The 19,523-nt window shown below is 40.2% G+C and overlaps 1 protein-coding gene across 1 annotated transcript; it reads right to left on the bottom strand.

Annotated features, from left to right (window-relative positions):
- Positions 1–8,614: 8,614 nt before the first annotated feature.
- slc25a28 (solute carrier family 25 member 28) lies at positions 8,615–19,093 on the bottom strand. Its single transcript, XM_080036696.1, has 4 exons — positions 18,564–19,093; positions 13,871–14,099; positions 11,996–12,052; positions 8,615–11,154 (listed from the first exon to the last, which is right to left on the bottom strand). Exons 1-4 carry the CDS (start codon positions 18,906–18,908, stop codon positions 10,613–10,615), a joined length of 1,173 nt encoding a protein of 390 aa, XP_079892822.1. The 5' UTR covers positions 18,909–19,093; the 3' UTR covers positions 8,615–10,612.
- Between the last annotated feature and the right edge of the window lie 430 nt (positions 19,094–19,523).

Genomic DNA, 19,523 nt, shown 5'->3' with positions numbered 1-19,523 from the left:
TTAGTGAGTTTGCATAAGGGGTTGCTGTCTTTTATTATTTGGATTTGACCTGGCTATTATAATCAGGACCATGGAAATGTTGCAATTCAAAAATATGGCATGTGAATGGGTGAATGTGTACAAAACTAAGTTAAGTGCGTTGGTTATGTTGAAAGCCAGGGAAAAGCGCAATAAAAGTGGAGTCCTTTTACCATTTATTGACACCAGATTTTATAGATTTGGAGTGTGAAATGTTAATGTTATGACTAAATAAATGAATAAATATAGGCCTAGTTAGGAATTAATTCACAACAGTTTCTCCCCTGCACATATATCAGAATATCCTTCACATTTGCTGAAGTTCAAGCACAAACCACACAATGTATTTACCAAGCCCCAACCTCAGCAATTTTTACCAGCATCCAATAAGGAAGTGACCAAAACTGTAGTAGACCGGAAAGGCCACTGGGGGTGGTACCAAGACTGAGCCATTTTTCTTTGACTCACTTGTTAGACAGGCCGTTTTCAAAGTCTTATTAAACCTATTTACAGCCTGGTCCACAAAACCATTTTAGTCTGTATGTTTAGGTCATATCTCCATGACAACACCGAGGGGGGTGAATTTTTTTGGACCACGCTAGTTTTTATTTTATCGGAGGTTAAAATGTATTGGCGCGATCTCTTGAGTGACAGCTCTCCGCCCGTTGTCCCGTACTTTGCCTCGGAGGTATACGTCAGCTATCTCCCTCCCCCCGACGTGAGGCGAAGTAAAAATCTCACAAAATGGTGACGCGCACAAACCAGGATTATTGGATGCCGTGTGAATAACTGAGGTCAGCCCGGATGCGACATCCATATTATTTTCTTTCTATGGTATTTACCTGCAAATTCCTGTAACTTAGCTCATCTTATATTTCAAAAGTTAATATTGACATCAGTGAACATGTCAGTGCCCAGAGTCAAAATACGGCAAGATGTTAGTGTCAAATAGCTATATATGATTATGATTGAAAATGCACAATGCTGCACTTTTTAACATTAACAATACAAAGTAAAAAAATAAGCCTTTACGTTAAGAATGATTACAAAACATTGGACAAGATTCACATGTTTGACTTTAATTAGTTTTTATTGCAGAAAATTCAAAAGACAAGAAAGTTTTACACCAACGGACAAAATACAACACCAGGAATGTAGAAGAAGGAAAATGTTCTCCACACAAGGCAGGTAAGGGTGTAATGAGATCAGGGAGTAAGGGGGAAAGGGGGAAATAAATGGTAAATGGACTGTGCTCATAAAGCGCTTTGCTAGTCATACTAAACCACTCAATACGCTTTACACTGTCGCATTTACCCATTCACACATATATTATATTAGGGCATACATCGATGGCAGCAGCTACCACACAGGGTCCAAGCTAACCATCAGGAGCAATTTTTGGTTCAGTGTCTCTTTACCCAGGGACATGCGAGCGGGGTATCGAACCAGCAACCCTGCAGTAGGTGGACGAATGTCCTAAATGCCTAGATACAGCCGCACTCAATAAAAGTCAGGGGTAAGAGGGTTAGGAGGTAAGATAGCGGGTCAACCACTTAAGAAACTGTATGAACCATCCCACCATGAAAACATGCTAAGGATGGACTACAACATTAACTCTTACTCCAACCACATTCTGAACACTGGATCAAATTGCTTACCATCAAAACACAGATGGAGATGAAGGGTTCCAAAATTTTAAGCGGTTTGACTGAAGTACTCTTTTGTGCACCAGTCAATCCTCGGCTTTATTACGGGGCTTAATCCCAGATCAAATACACACCGATTGGCCTTAAATGTTGTCTTCTGCTGTTGTTGTTGTGTTGATGGATTGTGATTGTGTTGTATTTTGGGGTACTGTCTTGATGTCTTGATTTTTCTGTGATGTTGTTAACGGAGCTTCTCCGATGCAAAAACAAATTTAAGATTTGCTTTGACAATGAAGGGATATCATAACGGAAAGGGGTAAGGGGGTTTGGGATTAGGGGGTTAGGAAGGTGAGAGAGAGAGAGAGAGAGAGAGAGAGAGAGAGAGAGAGAGAGAGAGATAAATAATTGGGTGTTGGGGTCGTTAATCTCTGCTGAAGAGAAGTCGGATCCTCTTGATCAGCGAAGGCCTTTTGGGCTGAACGTCTTGTTCCGTATCTTCGGCTGAAGAGGTGTCACTGTCCGTCTTCTTCTTTTCCTTTGTTAAGAAATATGAATGAAAAACCACAGAGTAAGTTTAAGAGTTTAACAGAAAAATTAACCTGTGTGCAGTAGTTCAACATAAAGACCACAGGAGCTGACGACAATTTGTACAACTTCGGCCTTTAAAGGTGCAGTGTGTATTTGGAGTCATCTGGTGGTGAAAGTTTTCTTTTGCGTACCTTGCAAAAGATAGTGAAGATAAGATGTTTCTTCTTCTCAGCTTTGTCATCGCTGACGTCTTTAGAAACCGGCCTGCCCTTCCACCAGCCACAGCAGCTCCACCAGCGAGACTTTATCTGGTCTTCTTCATTAGAAACTTCGGACACTAATATGTTGTAAAGATAAAATTAATTAATTCTAACTCTGTTAAAAGCTGTATCCAACATCTACATTATTGGCTTTTAAAGGGATTCAAATTTTACAAATATTACCTAAATTTGCATATTTATTCAAACATTTTGATAAAAAGAAAATTGTTTTAATTTAGGTGATCAATCATTATATCTATAAGTTGAAAATGTCGCCATAATTACCTGCAGTGTCCTGAAGGTTTGTCACAATCTCTTCTTCCTCTTCCTCTTCTTTTTCTTCGTCTTCCTCCATGATCGGGCTCATCTGCCTCCTGGGATAGTTATCTGGTGGGAAATCAAAATCCTCATCATCAAAAATCAACTCAGAGTGTAATAGTGAAGTCAGCACTATATATGCTGAAGGTTAATACTGGATTTGTTCATATGCTGTTAATTGTCTGATTTATGATACATTTTCTTCTTAAAAACAATGCCAATCGTGCATTTTCTTTGTACCTGTACATCGTATTTCTTTATTTATAAAATGAAAAAAAGCTGTATCCAAAATCAGTTCTGTAAAAACTTTGGACACTAATATGTTTATCCAACATCTAGATTGTTGGTGTTTGAAAAGATGCAAATCAGTAGGTTATCAACTGGCAAAGTTTCATGAGTATATCTATAAGTTAAATATGTTCCCATATTCACCTTCACTGTCTTGCTCTAAGCAGCTAAGGCTTGTGACGATGGAATTAAACGCCTTGATAACGTTGTTCAACATCGTATTACAAGCTACACAGCTCGAAAACTCCAGGCAGGTGACAGATGCTCCATCCAGTGATGCCTGAATGGTCTCGGATATGACCAAATTCACCTCATCGTATATGGATTTAACGATGGCCTCTGTGAATTTAGGAGATATTCTGACAGATCTGTCGGCCCTGACCACATCGGAGAAAGCCCTGCCAAAAGAGCCTTTCAGACTTTCCTCGATGTTCTCCTCAGAAATGTTCAAGTTCTCCCTCAGAAGCTGTGGGAGAGACTTGTGTCCGAACATCTCTGTTGCTCCGCACCCCTTGGAAGATTTGGGGATTTTCCTGGAGGTGAAGTGAGTGGACTTGCTCATAGACGAAAGACTGTCGGTTATTTTTCTGATAACCAGACTCAATACCTGGGTCATCATGTCAGCCAACTTGGAATTAACATCCATGTGGTAAAGACCACTATTCATGTCCATGCGCTGCCTACATAAGAAACGAGAGGGAAACAAAAGGTGAAACATCCAAACACAAATGTACATAAATGTCTCAGTACTGTTCGTTACCAGTCACCTATGTGGAAAGATTGGTTTAATTCCATTTTTTAACTTGTATGTTGTATGTCTTTTAAATGGACCTTGAGTCTCTTCAATAAAGCTGCTTGATTGATATTCCCAACTTGTCAAATTCTTAGTTGGCCTCAAACACACACACCTTGTGCAGTCAGTTGCCTTAAAAATGTCTCATTGTACAACATGTTAAACGGTAAACATGTTTTTCTCGTCTGTCTCCTCAAACAAAGCTTCAGTATTTGACGAGTTGGGAATGAGATAACTTGACGACGATAACCTACCTCACAGTCAGACGGCCAAAGAATCCCCTGATGATTGTACAGAAGTTTTTCTTGAGGCCAGAGAACTGGGCTACTGCTGCTGCTCCATTGTTGTCCCTGAAACCGGCCCAGTGTGTGTCTCTGTACCGGGCCAGGTTTGTCCTGATGCCTGGGGACATTGGTGCTGCTTTGGTTGTGAAGTCCTCATCTCGAACCTCCACTGGAACCAGAGCTTTTGGGATCAGGCCGGCTAAAGCCTTGTTCTGGTCAGCTACAGTCTGGACCTCTGAATTTTCTATCTCTTCCTCGTCAAAGATTTCGCTGCTTCTGACCTTAATTTGAATGACTCCAGTCATAGTTTCGAACAGGGTCTGAATATAGTGGAAAGAAAATGAAAAACCATTCCGAAATTAAGGATGGGTATTTGCGAGGAGACTTTTCCTCTGATTATCATGAATTACATGTAACAACAATGACATGAACATCAGTGCAAAGAATGCTATTTTAAATATTTGTAATCATATAGCGATGTATTATACCTTATTGTCGTCATTGGAGTCAGCAGAAGCGATCAGAGATGTCTCTTTTGGAGTTTCCTCGAAATCTAGCAAGCTAGAAGTTTCAAAGTCATCTTCATTTTGTTCTAAACTTTTAACTAGGATCCGTACAGTCCCAGGTTGGAACAGCGTCTGAGAGAAGATTAAAAACCATTAAGAAATAGTTTGATATCAAGAAGTTATCACTGAATTTAAGTAAGACAAAGTTCATGACATTTGGTCAATCGGCAAATCATCAAGTTAAAACTATGATAGATGTTGAAATAGAAACATCGATTGAAAATACATTTCTGGTCGTGACAATTGATAATGAATTATGTAAGACACTTTTTTTCACGTTTTTCTTTCCTTTCAAATAAAATGCCTTAAACTGTTATTTATTAATTAGTTTCTATGTCTATTCAGGATTACTAATTTAACTTCTCAATCTACGAACCTCTTCTGGCTGATGAGACGAGCCGGTGGGGGTGGAAGCTGAGGGGACTTTATTGGTCTCTGGTGGGATGTCGTCATCCTCACCACAGTCAACGATCTCCAGAGCGTCTGCTTTGGTGTGATCCATTGAGTCGCACGGAGACGTATCTGCAGCACATGGAGAGACACTTATCCTAACAGTATGGAACCAATGTTGTCCTACCTTTTCAATCAGCTCCTCGGTCCTAGAGTTCGTAGATGTCATGGATGTGTTAGAATTGTTAGAGGTCTTTGAGGTTTGGGAAGTCTTGGAGGAAGCAGAAGAGACCGACTTCTTGCTTCCCCGTCTCCCGGGTCTTGAGGTGGGTTCAAAGTCTTTCAAGACTTCCACCTCGTTCTCAATAATGTCCTGACTCTGAGTGACATATTCATTCTGTTAGAAAGAAAGTGACAAACTGTTAGATATACTTTTCACCACATATGATTGCTCAAATACATTCTGTATATATTTACAATGTTGGCAGCCCTAACAGATCATTTAACTTTAGCTTTGATGCACATCAGTGTTAATTAACACAGGTTTAGTAAAAGTGTTGTTACCAGACGGTCAGAGTTCAGGGTCGGTGAGACAGCGAGCTCATAAATCGTGGATGTCTTTGAGGTCTGGGAACTCTTGGAGGAAACAGAAGAGACTGACTTCTTGCTATCCCAGCTCCCAGGTCTAGAAGTGGGTTCAAAGTCATTTAAGACTTCTACCTCACTTTCCATTTCCTCTTCACTTTCATTCTGGTAGAAAGAAAGTGACAAACTGTTAGGTATACTTCTCACATGCGTGATAGCTCAAATATTGTTTTGAAAAGTAACTGTAGCTTTAAAATCAATGTAGTGCAATAAAAATACAATATTTGCATCTTATATTTTGTGTAATAATAATAAGTAAATATGTATTTAATACAGTAATGTACAACAACACAATGCACCATACAGCACTTGTCCATGTCAATGTAATGTAGTTGATAAATACTGTACCTCTAAGTGTTGATACATATCTAGTTCTTCGGTGTCTGTCTTTGTTTTGACGTTCTGTCTTTAGTTGGAGTGATGACTCAGTGAGTTCAGGAGCTCTTGGTTTCTGTGGCTGATCAGTTCAGAATCCAGGAATTAATGAGCTGTTCTCCTCACTGATGAAAGAAATGCTGACAACGCAGAGTTATGTTCTTTAATGTGTGTGTTCTAGAATATTATATGTAGAATTGTGTTGTGTTTTTATTTTCCATTCTTATGTGTGTGTTCTAGAATACACACTCACACACACTTGTCTTGCTATACTTGTGAGGACCTTCATTGACCTTGTACATACCCTAGCCCCTTACCCAACCCATACCCCACCCCTAATCTAAATCTAATGCTAATCTTAATCTTAAACCAATTTTTACGGTGAGACACGGCAGGAAAAGGGGATTATTGTCTATTTGTATAACATGTCTTCTTTCATATTATAGCCTATAAATAAAAGGTCCAAAAATGTACATTGAGGTGTTTATTTTACTAAACCTTGTCTGTTTGTGTCTGTATTTTTCTACTATACAACCATCTTGAACTACCATTATCTCAACATTAGCTTTCCAAAATTCTAAGCTATTCTGAAGGTATTTATGATTTAAAAAAATCTTAAAACCAGACACTTTAGGGACTCACGGTGTAGTGATAAAAGGTTAATGTTTGATATTCAGTTGTTTATGTATATATTTATGAATTATGTACGCTGTAGGCATATGTTGCCCAGTTTGACATATTTGAAGAGATGACACCCAGTTCCTGGATCTATACAATTACTCTTGTGGTTACAATGTTATCATAACAAATATAAAGTATGGCCGGTACAATGGGAATGAATACATGCTTTCTCTCCTACACTCCCTTGCTTTAACAGCAAAAAATATGTTTTGATTTACTGTAGAGGCTACTGACTGTCCACATTCATGCCGAGCTTTTCCGGGAGAGAGAGCAACAAAGACAGTTCATTAACACTACCTGTTTGAATAGATGTCTGTGTTTACAAGCATGTGTGTGTGTGTGTGTGTGTGTGTGTGGGTGGGTGTCTGATTCTGTGTGTATATGCAGAGCTGCAACCTCTCACCACAATCTGTAAAAACCTGCTTTTCCTAAACGGATGTGTCCAAATAGTTTCTAACTAAAGGACTTTGATGTTTGTGTAGTCTGTCTCCAATTAATATTTGTCCCAGGTGCAGCGATGATGTGAACTTTTCAAATGATCTGATTAATCAAGCCCATAGGATAAAGTTACTCCATAAAAAATAAACACAGACACAAGTTCAAATCTATCTTGCAACCGAAAAACAATATTCTGAAAAAAACTATGACATAATCATTAGTATAAGTGTCCCACTAAAGGTGTAGAGGTCTAGCTCCAAATCTTAATGCAGAATGATGACAAGAATTATTTATATATTTTCTTTATCAGTAACACCTTAAAAACATTGCAGTATTTTTGCTGATATAATTTTAAAGTTTTGTTTGGTTTACCGTCACGAGTAACCTATTTTACATAAAAGTACACCTTTCAGTGCACGGCAACAACCTATTTCTGCTTAAGGTTTATCAATGTATTTATTTTTTTTTCAAGGTATTTTAACCTTTATATTGAGAAGAGAAATGGGGAGAGAGGGGGATGACATTCAGTAAAGGTCCCCGGGTCAGATTCGTACCCGCAACCACTGTGACAAGGACTGAGCCTATGTGGTACACGCTTTACCCACTACACCACGGAGCTCTCCCAAAAGGTTCATAAACTTTTCTTCTGCTTGCTTCATTAGCTGAATTCCTCAGCTCCACTCCTCCTGGCTGTTAGTGTTGTCCACAAGTTTTCAGATGTGTTTTCAGTCTCGAGGGTCAAAGTTGAGATCTGCACCTGTGCTCAAGACTAAACAACTGTACCTGCCCGTAAATTAAAAAGAAAAGAAAAACTTTGGAACACATAAACAACTCACCATGCATCTTTGGCAGTACAGATGAGTGAGTTACTGCATTGCCTCCTTTGCATTCATCCCATGCATTGGGTTGTACTACAAAACTGTTAAACCCTCATAGATAAAAATGGAAATATGAAAGAGGCAAGCTCCTTCTTTTAAAGGTGGAGTTAGTGATTCTAGAGAATGCTTGTGGTCAAAATCAGTGAATATCTCCTCATGATCTGCTACCTGTCCGTACTGTGTGTGCGCTGGGAAAAAAAAGTGTTAATACACAGTCTAGGCTCTGTACACGGGCATGTTGCATAGCTACGGTGGGCTCCTTTGTTTAAATACCAGTTTACAGAGCCTATGCTGTGTATTAACACCAGATATTTTTTTCAGTTTACTCTACTGACAGGTAGGGGATCGTGAGGAGATAATCACTGATTTTGACAAGCGTTCTACAGAATCACTGACTCCATCTTTAAGTCATATTCACAGACAGTAGCTAATAGACACTTCTGACACATTTAAAGAAATCAAAAGATGGCTCCCATCATTTATGAGCAGTGAGAGGAGAGCCCCGCTGCCCAAACTTTATTCAACGAGTGCAATTCAGTGTCGGAAACAATCAGACATCAGTCAATAAGAATGACAGCTTCGTGTTACTCAATAGGGGGGGGGGGGGGGGGGGGTACAGTGACATATCTTGCAGGATAACAATTCTTTAAATTCGAAGTTAATTCCCCCTTGTGGGCACAGAATATTGTACACAACCTTTCACTGTCAAGCAAAGATATTTAAACTCAGTAGTTGCCAAGGGGAAAACAGGCTGATAGCTAAAGTTAATGCACAGAAATGGTCGTCTTAATGCTGCCCTGGTCTGCTCCGCCAAACACACACACACAAGGCATTTGATGGTGAGTATTTGGATGATTCCAAAGGTTGGTACGGTAACACACTTAATGAGGGGTGGGGGGGACTAGTGAACTTGTTCAGTAATTCATGTGTTTGAAATAAAATGACTTTTAAGAAATCCAAATTAGTAAAAATAAATTAAACACTTCAGATTGGTCAGTGACAACACATGGAATTTATATCCGACTAGACTAGGGGAAGTCATAGGGAACAACCTTAAAATGTGACATTTGAGAAAGGTATCTAACAAATGAACATATTCCTAACTTTAAATGCCAAAAGAAAATCAAAAGGGAAACCCCAAATCTGATCTGTTATTTTTTTCTTTTTAAATCGGTAAAAAAAAAAATCGAAAATTATTTAGCTACATTTAAAATAATACAGTTCAAGATATCGAAAGCTGGTATCAACTTTTGCACTTAACATTTTGGAAGGGTTCCATCGAATTGTTACAAAAACATATCTGGGTAGTGACTGATCCATGCCAAGAATTGAAGGTGTCTTAACTCAAGCTAGAGTGAATAAGTACAAAGTTTAAATTGGATCAAATGAATACACTATTTTCTATGATCATCAGGGACAGAATGCCTGTGTGTGGCCCAAATTAGACACCAAAATATCATGGTCTTTTTTTACTTACTTTAAGGTTTATTCATCAACCAGGAAAGGGGTTTGGAATCGGGAGTCAGTTATAATCATCAAACTCAAAGGTTTGGATCATGGGAGGAAAATATAAATCTGGGCCATCCTAGGACATGCAAAGCGTATGGAACTATCCCAGACTTACACTGCTGCCCTCTGTTGACTACTTATCTGACTCAAAAACTTGTGCGTTTCTTGACATTAATTCTCAGTTTGGGCAGATGTAGTGGGGTCACTAAAATGACTGAAAAAAAAAAAAAAATTAAACAAAAAAATTCCAGATTTACTAATTCACTACAATACTGTGTAAATGGTTTTCTCCTAGTAACGGGAGAGACACCATAACTGAAACCACACCTAGTTGTGAAATAGCTCAGCAGGAATATGATCTAGACAAAACTGTCGTTGAAGATGTCTTTCTTGTCTGCTACAGTCTGAAATGCGATGGGACAACAGCGGTGGATTTCAATCAGCTTTCTATGTGCGTAATTGACTTCATTAGAGAAATGTTAGAGGAGATTTAAAGGTGCAGTGTGTAGAATTTATTGGTATTTTCCCAGACAGACTTCGGTAGAATATAATATTTATAAGTCTGTTTTAATTAATGTATAAATCACTTGAAAATAAAATGTATCGTATCATTTATTTCCGTAGAATGAGCCTTTTATATCTAGATAGGAGCGGGTCACCCTACACGGAGGCTGCCATGTTTCTACAGTAGCACAGAATGGACAAACTTAACGGCCATATGCGTTTTTATAGAGGGCGTCCCGGGGAAACTTTTTGGAAGTACTTTAGAATAAATAACTAAAATACATCTTCTCCTCATCACTTGATATTGTGGAGAGACTTGAGGCAGTGGTGGACGATGCCATCTTTACTCAATAGCTTCATGTCCTTGCAGGCCACCGTAGCTTCTGTAATTATTCGAAAGGGCCCTCCCAATCTAGAATTTTCACCACTAAATATTCCAATATTACACACTGCACCTTTAATCTAAACAGAGGGAGATATACATCTACAATCTAGACCTCCATGTGCTGCGCTCTCCTCTTCTCCAGCTGGTGCTTGGTGAGGCCGTACTTGAAGAACTCGTAGACGGACCAGCTGATGGCAGTGGAGGGCATCTGGTAAATGACCCTGGCCTGGACTCCCTTGAAGAAGCCCGGCAGGCCGCCCAGCCTGTAAACTGTCCGGAAGGCGTGGGCTAGGCCTGAAATGCGTCCGTGGGCTCCTTTGCCTTGGGTACCTCCTAAGGCTAGGGACTCCTGGGTGTTGAGCAGGGTTTTGCAGACATCCAGAGGTGTGGTGGATGCGGCGGCGATGGCCCCGGCCAAAGCCCCAGATAGCATGTGGGAGGAGGGGTTGTATTGTCTGTGTGGGTTGAGCTGCTCCTGGAGGTACTCGTAGGTCATGAAGTGCAGCGCCTGGAAGGGGATGTTCATGGTCAGCTGGGTGGTGTAGCTGCGGTAGAAGGCGGCGGCGCCCTCTGTCTGCCACACGGCGCGAACACAGTCCAACACGCCGCGGTAGGGCGAGTTATACATCTGCATACGCTGCTTCACAACTACAGCGGTTGTGTGTGGATGGGAGGAAAAAAGCCCAAATAAGTCCAGGGGTTGGTAAGGATGGGACAAAGATGGAGGAGAAGAAAAGGAGAAAATGTCTTAGTCTCAATAAGAACATTTTAATATGCAGATAATTATTATTATTATTATTTTTTTAAATCAGAATCATTGTTAAAAAAAATATAAATTTCACATAATCAATCAAAAAGAGTCTGTGACGTGATCCCAATTTAGTTTAAAAGAAAGTATTATAATTGTCAATAATATGGCCAAGTTAGCAGCATGAAGGTATTGAAAAATATGGTTTAAACTAGTCAGTACTTAGTTGATTATTCGGTCTGGTCAATATGAAAAAATCAAAAATGTTCCCATGTGTTCAAACCTTGAAAACACAATTTAATATCAAGCATTTTCAAAACCAACCGATCTAACAGCTGCAAACGAGTTCTCTTCCCAGTGTCCTTCTACTGACATGTTTGGGCAGGTGGACTAGAGGCAGCTGTGAACGTCTGTGTGAGACCGTGGGGTGAAGGCCAGTGTGTGAAGTGGATTGGTCCGAAAGTAGCACCTGCACGTGTCTTACATTAACATCAATGAAATGTCTGGCGTGAAAAAGTCTTGGTTTGAGAATTTATTTCTTAATAATAATCACGCTAACCAAAAAGTATTAGTGCCACGGAATTTTATTTTTATTTTTTTTTCATTATGCACTTCGAGAATAAAGAAGTTTAATTTAATGTGGTTTCAAGAATTAGCATAAGTTTTAAGAATTTTCTTTAATAGTCATACTAATTCTGTGGCCATAGACAAATGGTATTGCACTGTTAACTCGTCACTCACCTTCAGATGGGTTCATGGCAGCGTCGTGAAGCAGTGTTGCCACACACCCAGCGGTTCCTGAAACAAAACACACCTCAGAGATGACTACACATTGACATAATCATGAATACATACGGATAGAAAATACTCCGGGCAAGAGGCATAGAATGAGATGGGACAATGCTGTTTCACTGGGGATAGTTGGGACTCTTTTGATCATGTCACTGCCTTCTCTGCCTTATTCCTACAAGATGTCATGCTCAAGATAAGCGACTTTGAGTTTCAAGAAAAGCTCTTTATAAATGTAATATATTATTATGCGATTATTGTGGAAATCAGCCATTTTTATAGGTTTAAACTAAAGTTCACAGCTGAACAGATACGGGAGGGACGGAACCTGAGCAAAGAGAGACACCTGCTGGATAAGGCAGATCATTGCTCCTTTGAGAGCCGGTGGAGTAAGTGATTCTGGAGAATGCTTGGTGCCAAAATCACTTTGTCAAAATCAATGAATATCTCCTCACAATCTGTTACCTGTACGTAGTGTATGTGTGCTGAAAAAAAAATCCAGTTTTAATACACAGCCTAGGCTCTGTGAATGGTAGCGTAACGAGAGGAGATATTTACTGATTTTGAAGAAAAGTGAAGTTGACAACAAGCATTCTACAGAATCACTGACTACACCTTTAAACTGAACCCATGAGCTTGAAAAGACAGGACCAACAGAGAAGAGAGAGCGGATGAGATGGGAGAAAGAGGACTTACCCGGTCTCCCACTAAACTGGAAAACAAGGAAGAAAGAGAAAGAGAGAGAGAAAGAGAGAGAGAATAGGGAGAACACGGAATGAGGAATAGGTTGACATTCAGAGCAAGGTTTTTAAATGTTATCTTTGGTAGGATCTTGTTTTCTTTTAGCTGATATTAAGAGATGGTTTAAAGTAGCTAAGAGGAACTTTCAGTTTGTTGATTATAGCGGCACCTTTGGACAAAAGCGGTAGTGTTTTAACATTGCATTAGTTTAAGAAGGGAGTGAAAGAGAGGCCACAGATCTGTTGCGACGAGGTGATGTATTTATATGTGACTATGCAAGATAAAACTTTGATTAAGTTGCCATCCAGAAACACAGGATGTCCCGGTCTGCCTGCCGTAAATCCTAAAGTTCCTGGGAAATCGTACCCGTGCGAAGGTGTTAATGATAACTTTATAAATATAGCGTTGTCTGCGCTGATGTTCTTAATTTGCTATTAAAAGGTAATTTATGATCATCAGAGGAAAAATTTGACTGTTTGATAAAAATGAATAAGTTCCTCGTAGGAAGTTTAACCGTCCGTTAAGTCAGTAAGAGATCAACGGCTGACCCTGGCACAGCTGGAGCTATGAAAAGGCTTTATTCATTTTGACGGCTTGCCAGGGGGTTTTCAGGACCGGTCAAGGCCTGTTTGCTCTGTGTGCGGATTAGGCTGAGTCAGCAGCTTCGTAGAGATCACACTGATGTTGCTTGATATTACAGTTGGAAAAGACCTACATATAAACCAATCTTACGGTGATCTTAAAGTTTAAATAGCCATGCAGAATAAATACCTCAGAGTTTCTCGTCAGTAAACAACTGTCGACCATTTTACCACCTCTTTAATGAATGTTGCTCCTGCCCAATTCTCTATTATTTTAAATATAATTTTAAAATTGTATTGTTTTTGTTTATCACAATTTATTTTTTCCTTACATCTTGTTCTCTCCTTTGTTATTTGTATGTTTGTGTAAGTCATGTCTTTAAAAAAGTAGTTTAAAAAGGGATAATATATTGCAAAAAAAAAAAAAAAAAAAAAAGCCTTGCATGATCTTCAAATGTACTGTGTGTGTCACTGTTAGTGTGTGTATCTGTTTGTTTAATGGTACCATTAGCCAAATGACTGTTAGCCCCTGGGTGAATGGCATCACTTAGAGTCTTTTTGAGTTTCTCATAGCAGGCAAAGTAGAGTGCGTGGGCCGGTCCCGCCCCCACCGCGGTGGCATTGAGGCCTCTCATTGGCCGCCACACGCCCTCCGTCGCCATGATGCGGCGCAGCGCGTCCATTACGTTCCTGTAGCGCGCCGCCGGGTCGGGCTGGAGGCTCTGCATTCGCGTCTGGGGGGAAAATAAAAGGAAAAATTGGAATTTAGCAAAAGTTCAAAGCCAACTATGTCTGCCCTACTGCTCACCCACTCGACAGGGATAGGTGTCAAGTAGGTGTCAAGTTCAGTATAAGGAATTCTAGATATTTTTAATTATTCATTAAAACTTTATTAAAGACAAACAACAAGTTCTAAAGTTGTACTAACTGAAGTTCATAAGATTAAAGTGATTAAAACACTGTTTCCAAAAATATGAATTGTACCATATGCCACTTTGTGTGGGGGTCGGTTCAGGCCATCATAATTACTTTAACGTAAGTTTTGGCCACAATTTGATCTTCCTCATTTATTTGAATACTTATTTTTGTTCTGCACCAGCAACACCATGGATGTGCAAAACATCGTCTTTTATGAAAGCTTCTGAATGCATCATTTAAATGCCATCTGAAGCTTTTTTAAATGTTTGCTTAACTGTAGCTGCACCACGTATAAAAATAGAAGCAAACATGTAATTTACAACGTGTCTCACCAAATAGGGCAAAAAATATCACGACAATCAATAGGAGTCCTGAATAGACTGCGGTGTGTGAACGATGGGGTCACGTACGGGGGAAATGAGGTGTTTTGACATTGTGTGTTGGTGTGTGTTGATGTACAACATGCATTATTGAATGGAAGGAAGTTTGGAGTTACAAGCCGCAAGGTCACACGAGGACCTAAGCTGACTTCCTGTAAGCCTCTTTTCCCACTGACCCTGAAGTACACCTTCCTCAAAAGACACACACACACACACACACACACACACACACACACACACACACACACACACACACACACACACACACACACACACACACACACACACACACACACACACACACACACACACACACACACACACACACACACACACACACACACACACACACACACACACACACACACACACACATTACTTTTAAAGAACAAGTGCATTGGATCAGCGTTTTAGTCGCCTGCTATTTGGTACGTTGAGAGGTTTTCCTGGGTGAGTGAGCATGCTACCTCTAAGGAACTAGCGTCGACATAATCCCCGGATACCAAACTTGCAGCTGAATGGACACAATCTTGCGCCCGGCTGTGTGTGAGCATGTAGCGCTCGGGCTAAAGCATAAACATGGCCTCATGTCACTCTATGCTCCAGCTGTGGAATGCAAGGCCCAAAGACAGACAGCTAAAAAGTGCTGTGATAATATGCTTCCATTAAGACCTGCTCATTGAGCACAATATATCGAAAATCGTATAATCATCATTGTGATAAACATTTGTGGTATAAAACATATAGCCAATACTGCCTGATGGAAGTCTATTCCATGTGCCACAAGTTCACACTCTGCAGGTCAATATATTTGGCCAATCAGATGAAGCCAACTAGAAAATGTTGTAAAGTGAGCAATGAATATGTTTTGCTTAAGTGATCAGTAAATTATAAACAATAAAACCGTTATGTTGGAATGGAAATAATGCATTTCATTTATTTGGAAGATGACGTCATGGCTGTTTCGCAGTGTCGCTATGCCGACACAGAGGCACAGAGGCAGTACTATCACGGGTTGTTTCTAGTAATAGAATACGACCTCCTGAAAACTCCCCCATACCGAAGGCCAGTAGAGTAGAGCCGGTGCCGTGCAATGCTGTTGGAAATGTATTTGTATGAGTGAAAAAGCGACTGTAATCTGAATATTGGCTTCTTCAAATATTATTACCTTAGTTTGGAACTATGAAAGAGTAAAAAAGTTAAATAGTTTAAATGGTTAAATATAGAAAATAACTATCTTGTCAGTCAAGTAATTTTCATTGCAGACATTCTACATCGCTGTCTAATCTTGAATCTTGATGCGTTTTCTTTGTGTTAATGCAATTTCTTAATGTCTAATCTTGATGGTTTTTATGTCCCTGTAAAGCACTTTGAATGGCCTTGTGTCTGAATTGTGCTATATCAATAGACTTGCCTTGCCTTCTTCATTCAGACATTCATTCAATAATGTCTCATTTAGGTTCAGATTCTAAAACTACTGCGTGCACGGACGTTTTGCATGCACCAGTGATGGGTCCTGTGGGTTTATCTATAGTATGTTTGCACATCCAGAGTGCAATGACCTTTATTCTGTGTGTTATCACTACAGCGACCTCTGGTTGAAGAAAACACTGTAAACTTTAAAGTGCATTTTAAGGTATATATTCTCATAACTGAATAAACAAACTTTCCTCACAGGAAAATTGGAACCCTAGGACACCCTTTGAAGCTAGAAAGCTTCCCAAAAAGTGATAGTTTCACTGTTGTTGTTTTCAGCAGCAGGGCCTACAGTTATTTTGCAAACAGATTCTAGTAGTCTTACGTTTTGTTCAAGGTGACCCAAAATAGTGTTGTTTGATTAATACTGATAGAATTATTTCAATACTAAGAATGACTTGCAGAGAAGATATGTTGTGTAAACTAACTGCAGGCTCTGTGAATGTAAACAAATCCCCCTCCCTTTAAACTGCACCTTTAGGTTCCTTTCATTTAAAATTCATGTGCACTGTGTAACATACACTCAGCCAGACCTACTGTACAACTGCAACACGCTTTTTAAAATCCAAAAGCAATTTCTGGGATTAAGGATACAACACAGAGGCGAATGACTCGTCTATTCAAAACTATAATTACACAACAGTCTCTTAGGCGAGGAGCTCATTGTACAGGAGGAAAAGCCTTTCATTATGGGGGGGAAACCACCAAATAAATGAAGAAAATATTGTTTTTCCTGAAAATATAAATGTTTCTGTATTCATTTGCAGGCAGTTAGGAAGTAAGACTTATTTTAGCCGAGTCACGCTTCTCTAAATCTCCTGCAGCTTGCTTGTAAAAGACGCAGCGATCAAATAGTGCCGAGTAGCACATGACTCAGGAGAAAGCTCTGTAAACATTTGGTCTAGTCCGGGGAGTTACCAGAATTAGACTGACTGCAGGTGTAGGAGACATGGATGAAGCGTGGCCATACAAACCGCCTTTCAGTCTGACACGGACAGCTGAAGTGACATAGAACACTGCCCCCATCTCTCTAATTAAACACGTGTGTGTGTGTGTGTGTGTGTGTGTGTGTGTGTGAGAGAGATACAACAATCGCTACTGTTTGGCCATTTATTTATTTTATTCTATATACTTTTTGCTTTTTGTTGTAGTCTGCCACTACTATTTTATTTGAATTTGCCATGGCTGATTGTCTGAACACTTTATTGTAAATAGCTAAATATGTATACTTTTTTTTTAAACGGTATGGCTATGATAAGCAGCTGACCTCTTGGGGCAAAAGGTCACGTCTTGTTAACCGTGTGTAAAGTAAACAAAAAGGGGGAAAAAAAATCACATAACTAAGAAGCCCACATGATAAGAACTGGCCCACTGAAGTTGCATGACTCACATGTGATCTAAAGACCTTTTGCAAACAGTTAGTTGTGGTGTGTGTAGTTGAGGAGCAGGATGCCGGCCTGCTGTGAAACTGTATACAAACTACCTACAACCAAAACTGACTGTGTGTTCGGGAAATAGCAACAGATGTTCCTCTGTGAACTGGGATGAAAACTCGCAAAACTGAAGTGTAATTCATTTGTATGCATCTTATAATAATAGTGGCAGACACGCAAGTTACTAAATGTGTAAGGGAGTAGTGAACTACATGTAATTAATATAGTTAAACTAGTTGTTTAACTACATTTGTTTCTATAAAAAAAAACACAGTGGCATTTTATGCTAGCATGTGACTTGTTTGGGTTATATTTTGTTCTAATCTCATATCACATGTATATTGTCAATTTGGCCATTTTCTACAAAGTAGTTTGAACTAATGTTTTCTACCAATCTAGTTAAACTTCTGCCAGTGTGAAGACATTGGTAAGGTTTCGAAAGCTATGCTGAAAAAGTAGCTTTCCCCAAACACTGGTTCAAACAACATTCGACAAACTATTTGTTTTTGTAAACAGAATGTAGCTGTGGTCCAACAAACTAAGCTAACTTGTGGTCTCCAATTAACTTTAGCATATCCTGTAAACATTAGTTACGTAACATTATAACCGCTGAGGCTTTAACAGCAGACTGCTTTGATGGGGTTTAGTAGTTTCAAACTGAACAAACGGGTTCCTGTGTGTTGTTTGACCCTGCCAAATGTTAGTCATAACACCTAGCCAGAAGAAGCTAATTTTGGCCGCACTTATTATAGCAGCATGCTAAGTTAGCCGGTAGTGTTGTGAGTATAGGTTGTGAGCGAGCCGACTGACCTTGTCCTACCAAACGTCAGCTCTGCAGCATGTTTAGGTTAGCAAGCGTGCTAGCAAGCTATGCTACCACACACGTTGGTCGTCCGTTATAGGGATAACATACACATAACACAACAGAGAAAGCACCACAACATTCATACAAAGTTTGTGTGCTAGCTGGTTTGCTCCCAGGCTATGCTACCTTGACACAGTCGATGGGGAACATGACGCAGTGCTCCATGATCCCGGCCACGGCTCCTGCCAACATGTGGGTGCTCGTGGAGGCTCCCTGTGGCAAACCCTCATAGTCCGGTTCAATGTCTTCCGCTTGTGCATCTTGTGCACTGCGTTTGAAATCAACAGTCTGTAGCTCCGTTTCCCCGACAACGCGGGGTGTAATGCTTCCCATGATACTTTCCGAAACTCTCCAGAATCGACCCCCCAGCCATCGAACTTCAGCCCCGGCAGAGGCTCCAGCAACCCCGGGATCATTGCCTGTCGTCTCCGCTGTCATGCGACGCCTCCGTACGAACCCCTCCGCTTCCATAGAGAAACCCCGGAAGGATGTGAAGTCTTTTTAAGCCACGCAGACACACGGGCCACGGCGTCTTGTGGGTGATTTCAGTCCCAAAAAGCGTTACATTCCCTCGGGGTGGATTCGCAGCTTGGTGCCTGCTACGCTGCACCTTTTCCCTCCTCCGCCTCTGTGCGTCCCTGGAGCCGTGCAAGAGGGAGGCCGTGGCGGACAAATTACTCACGGAAACACACAGCAGGCCGCGATCAGGAAGTCATCTCTGATTGGTTCATACAGCAAGGTTCCTCTCACGCTATTGGGTGATACACATGTCACTCACGATTGTATTTTTTGGTGTAGCCTTCAAACGTAGCCTTGGTGTATTGCAAAACCATAGGTTAGGTAAATTATGTAAAAGCCATGAAAAGACACTTAGGTCATTGTAGGTCATTCTCAGTGACAGGGACATACATGCAGTGTTGGGGAAATGTAGCCTATTTGAAAGCATGGCTTTGCAAACTAGGCCTAACACACTTAGGCTACTTCACACAGCAAGAAGTTAAACAACAGTAGCTAGTAAATAGCTTAGAAAATGTAGGCTAGTTCACATTACTTTGTAAAAAAAGAAGATCAAATTGACAATGTAGG

Source organism: Ammodytes marinus, assembly GCF_949987685.1.
Source record: "Ammodytes marinus genome assembly, chromosome: 11".
NCBI lineage: Eukaryota > Metazoa > Chordata > Actinopteri > Uranoscopiformes > Ammodytidae > Ammodytes > Ammodytes marinus.
The sequence above is the reverse complement of the archived record's forward strand: the minus strand, read 5'-3'. Positions and strand labels throughout refer to the sequence as shown.

What these genes read in the sequence shown, in the direction of transcription:
- slc25a28 (XM_080036696.1), bottom strand. Translation starts at nt 18,908, where the DNA reads ATGGAAGCGGAGGGGTTCGTACGGAGGCGTCGCATGACAGCGGAGACG. An exon ending in TCCCCATCGACTGTGTCAAG is followed by an intron (nt 14,100 to 18,563) that starts GTAGCATAGCCT and finishes TTTTCCCCCCAG; the next exon opens with ACGCGAATGCAGAGCCTCCA. An exon ending in TAACAGTCATTTGGCTAATG is followed by an intron (nt 12,053 to 13,870) that starts GTACCATTAAAC and finishes GTTTTGTTTCAG; the next exon opens with GAACCGCTGGGTGTGTGGCA.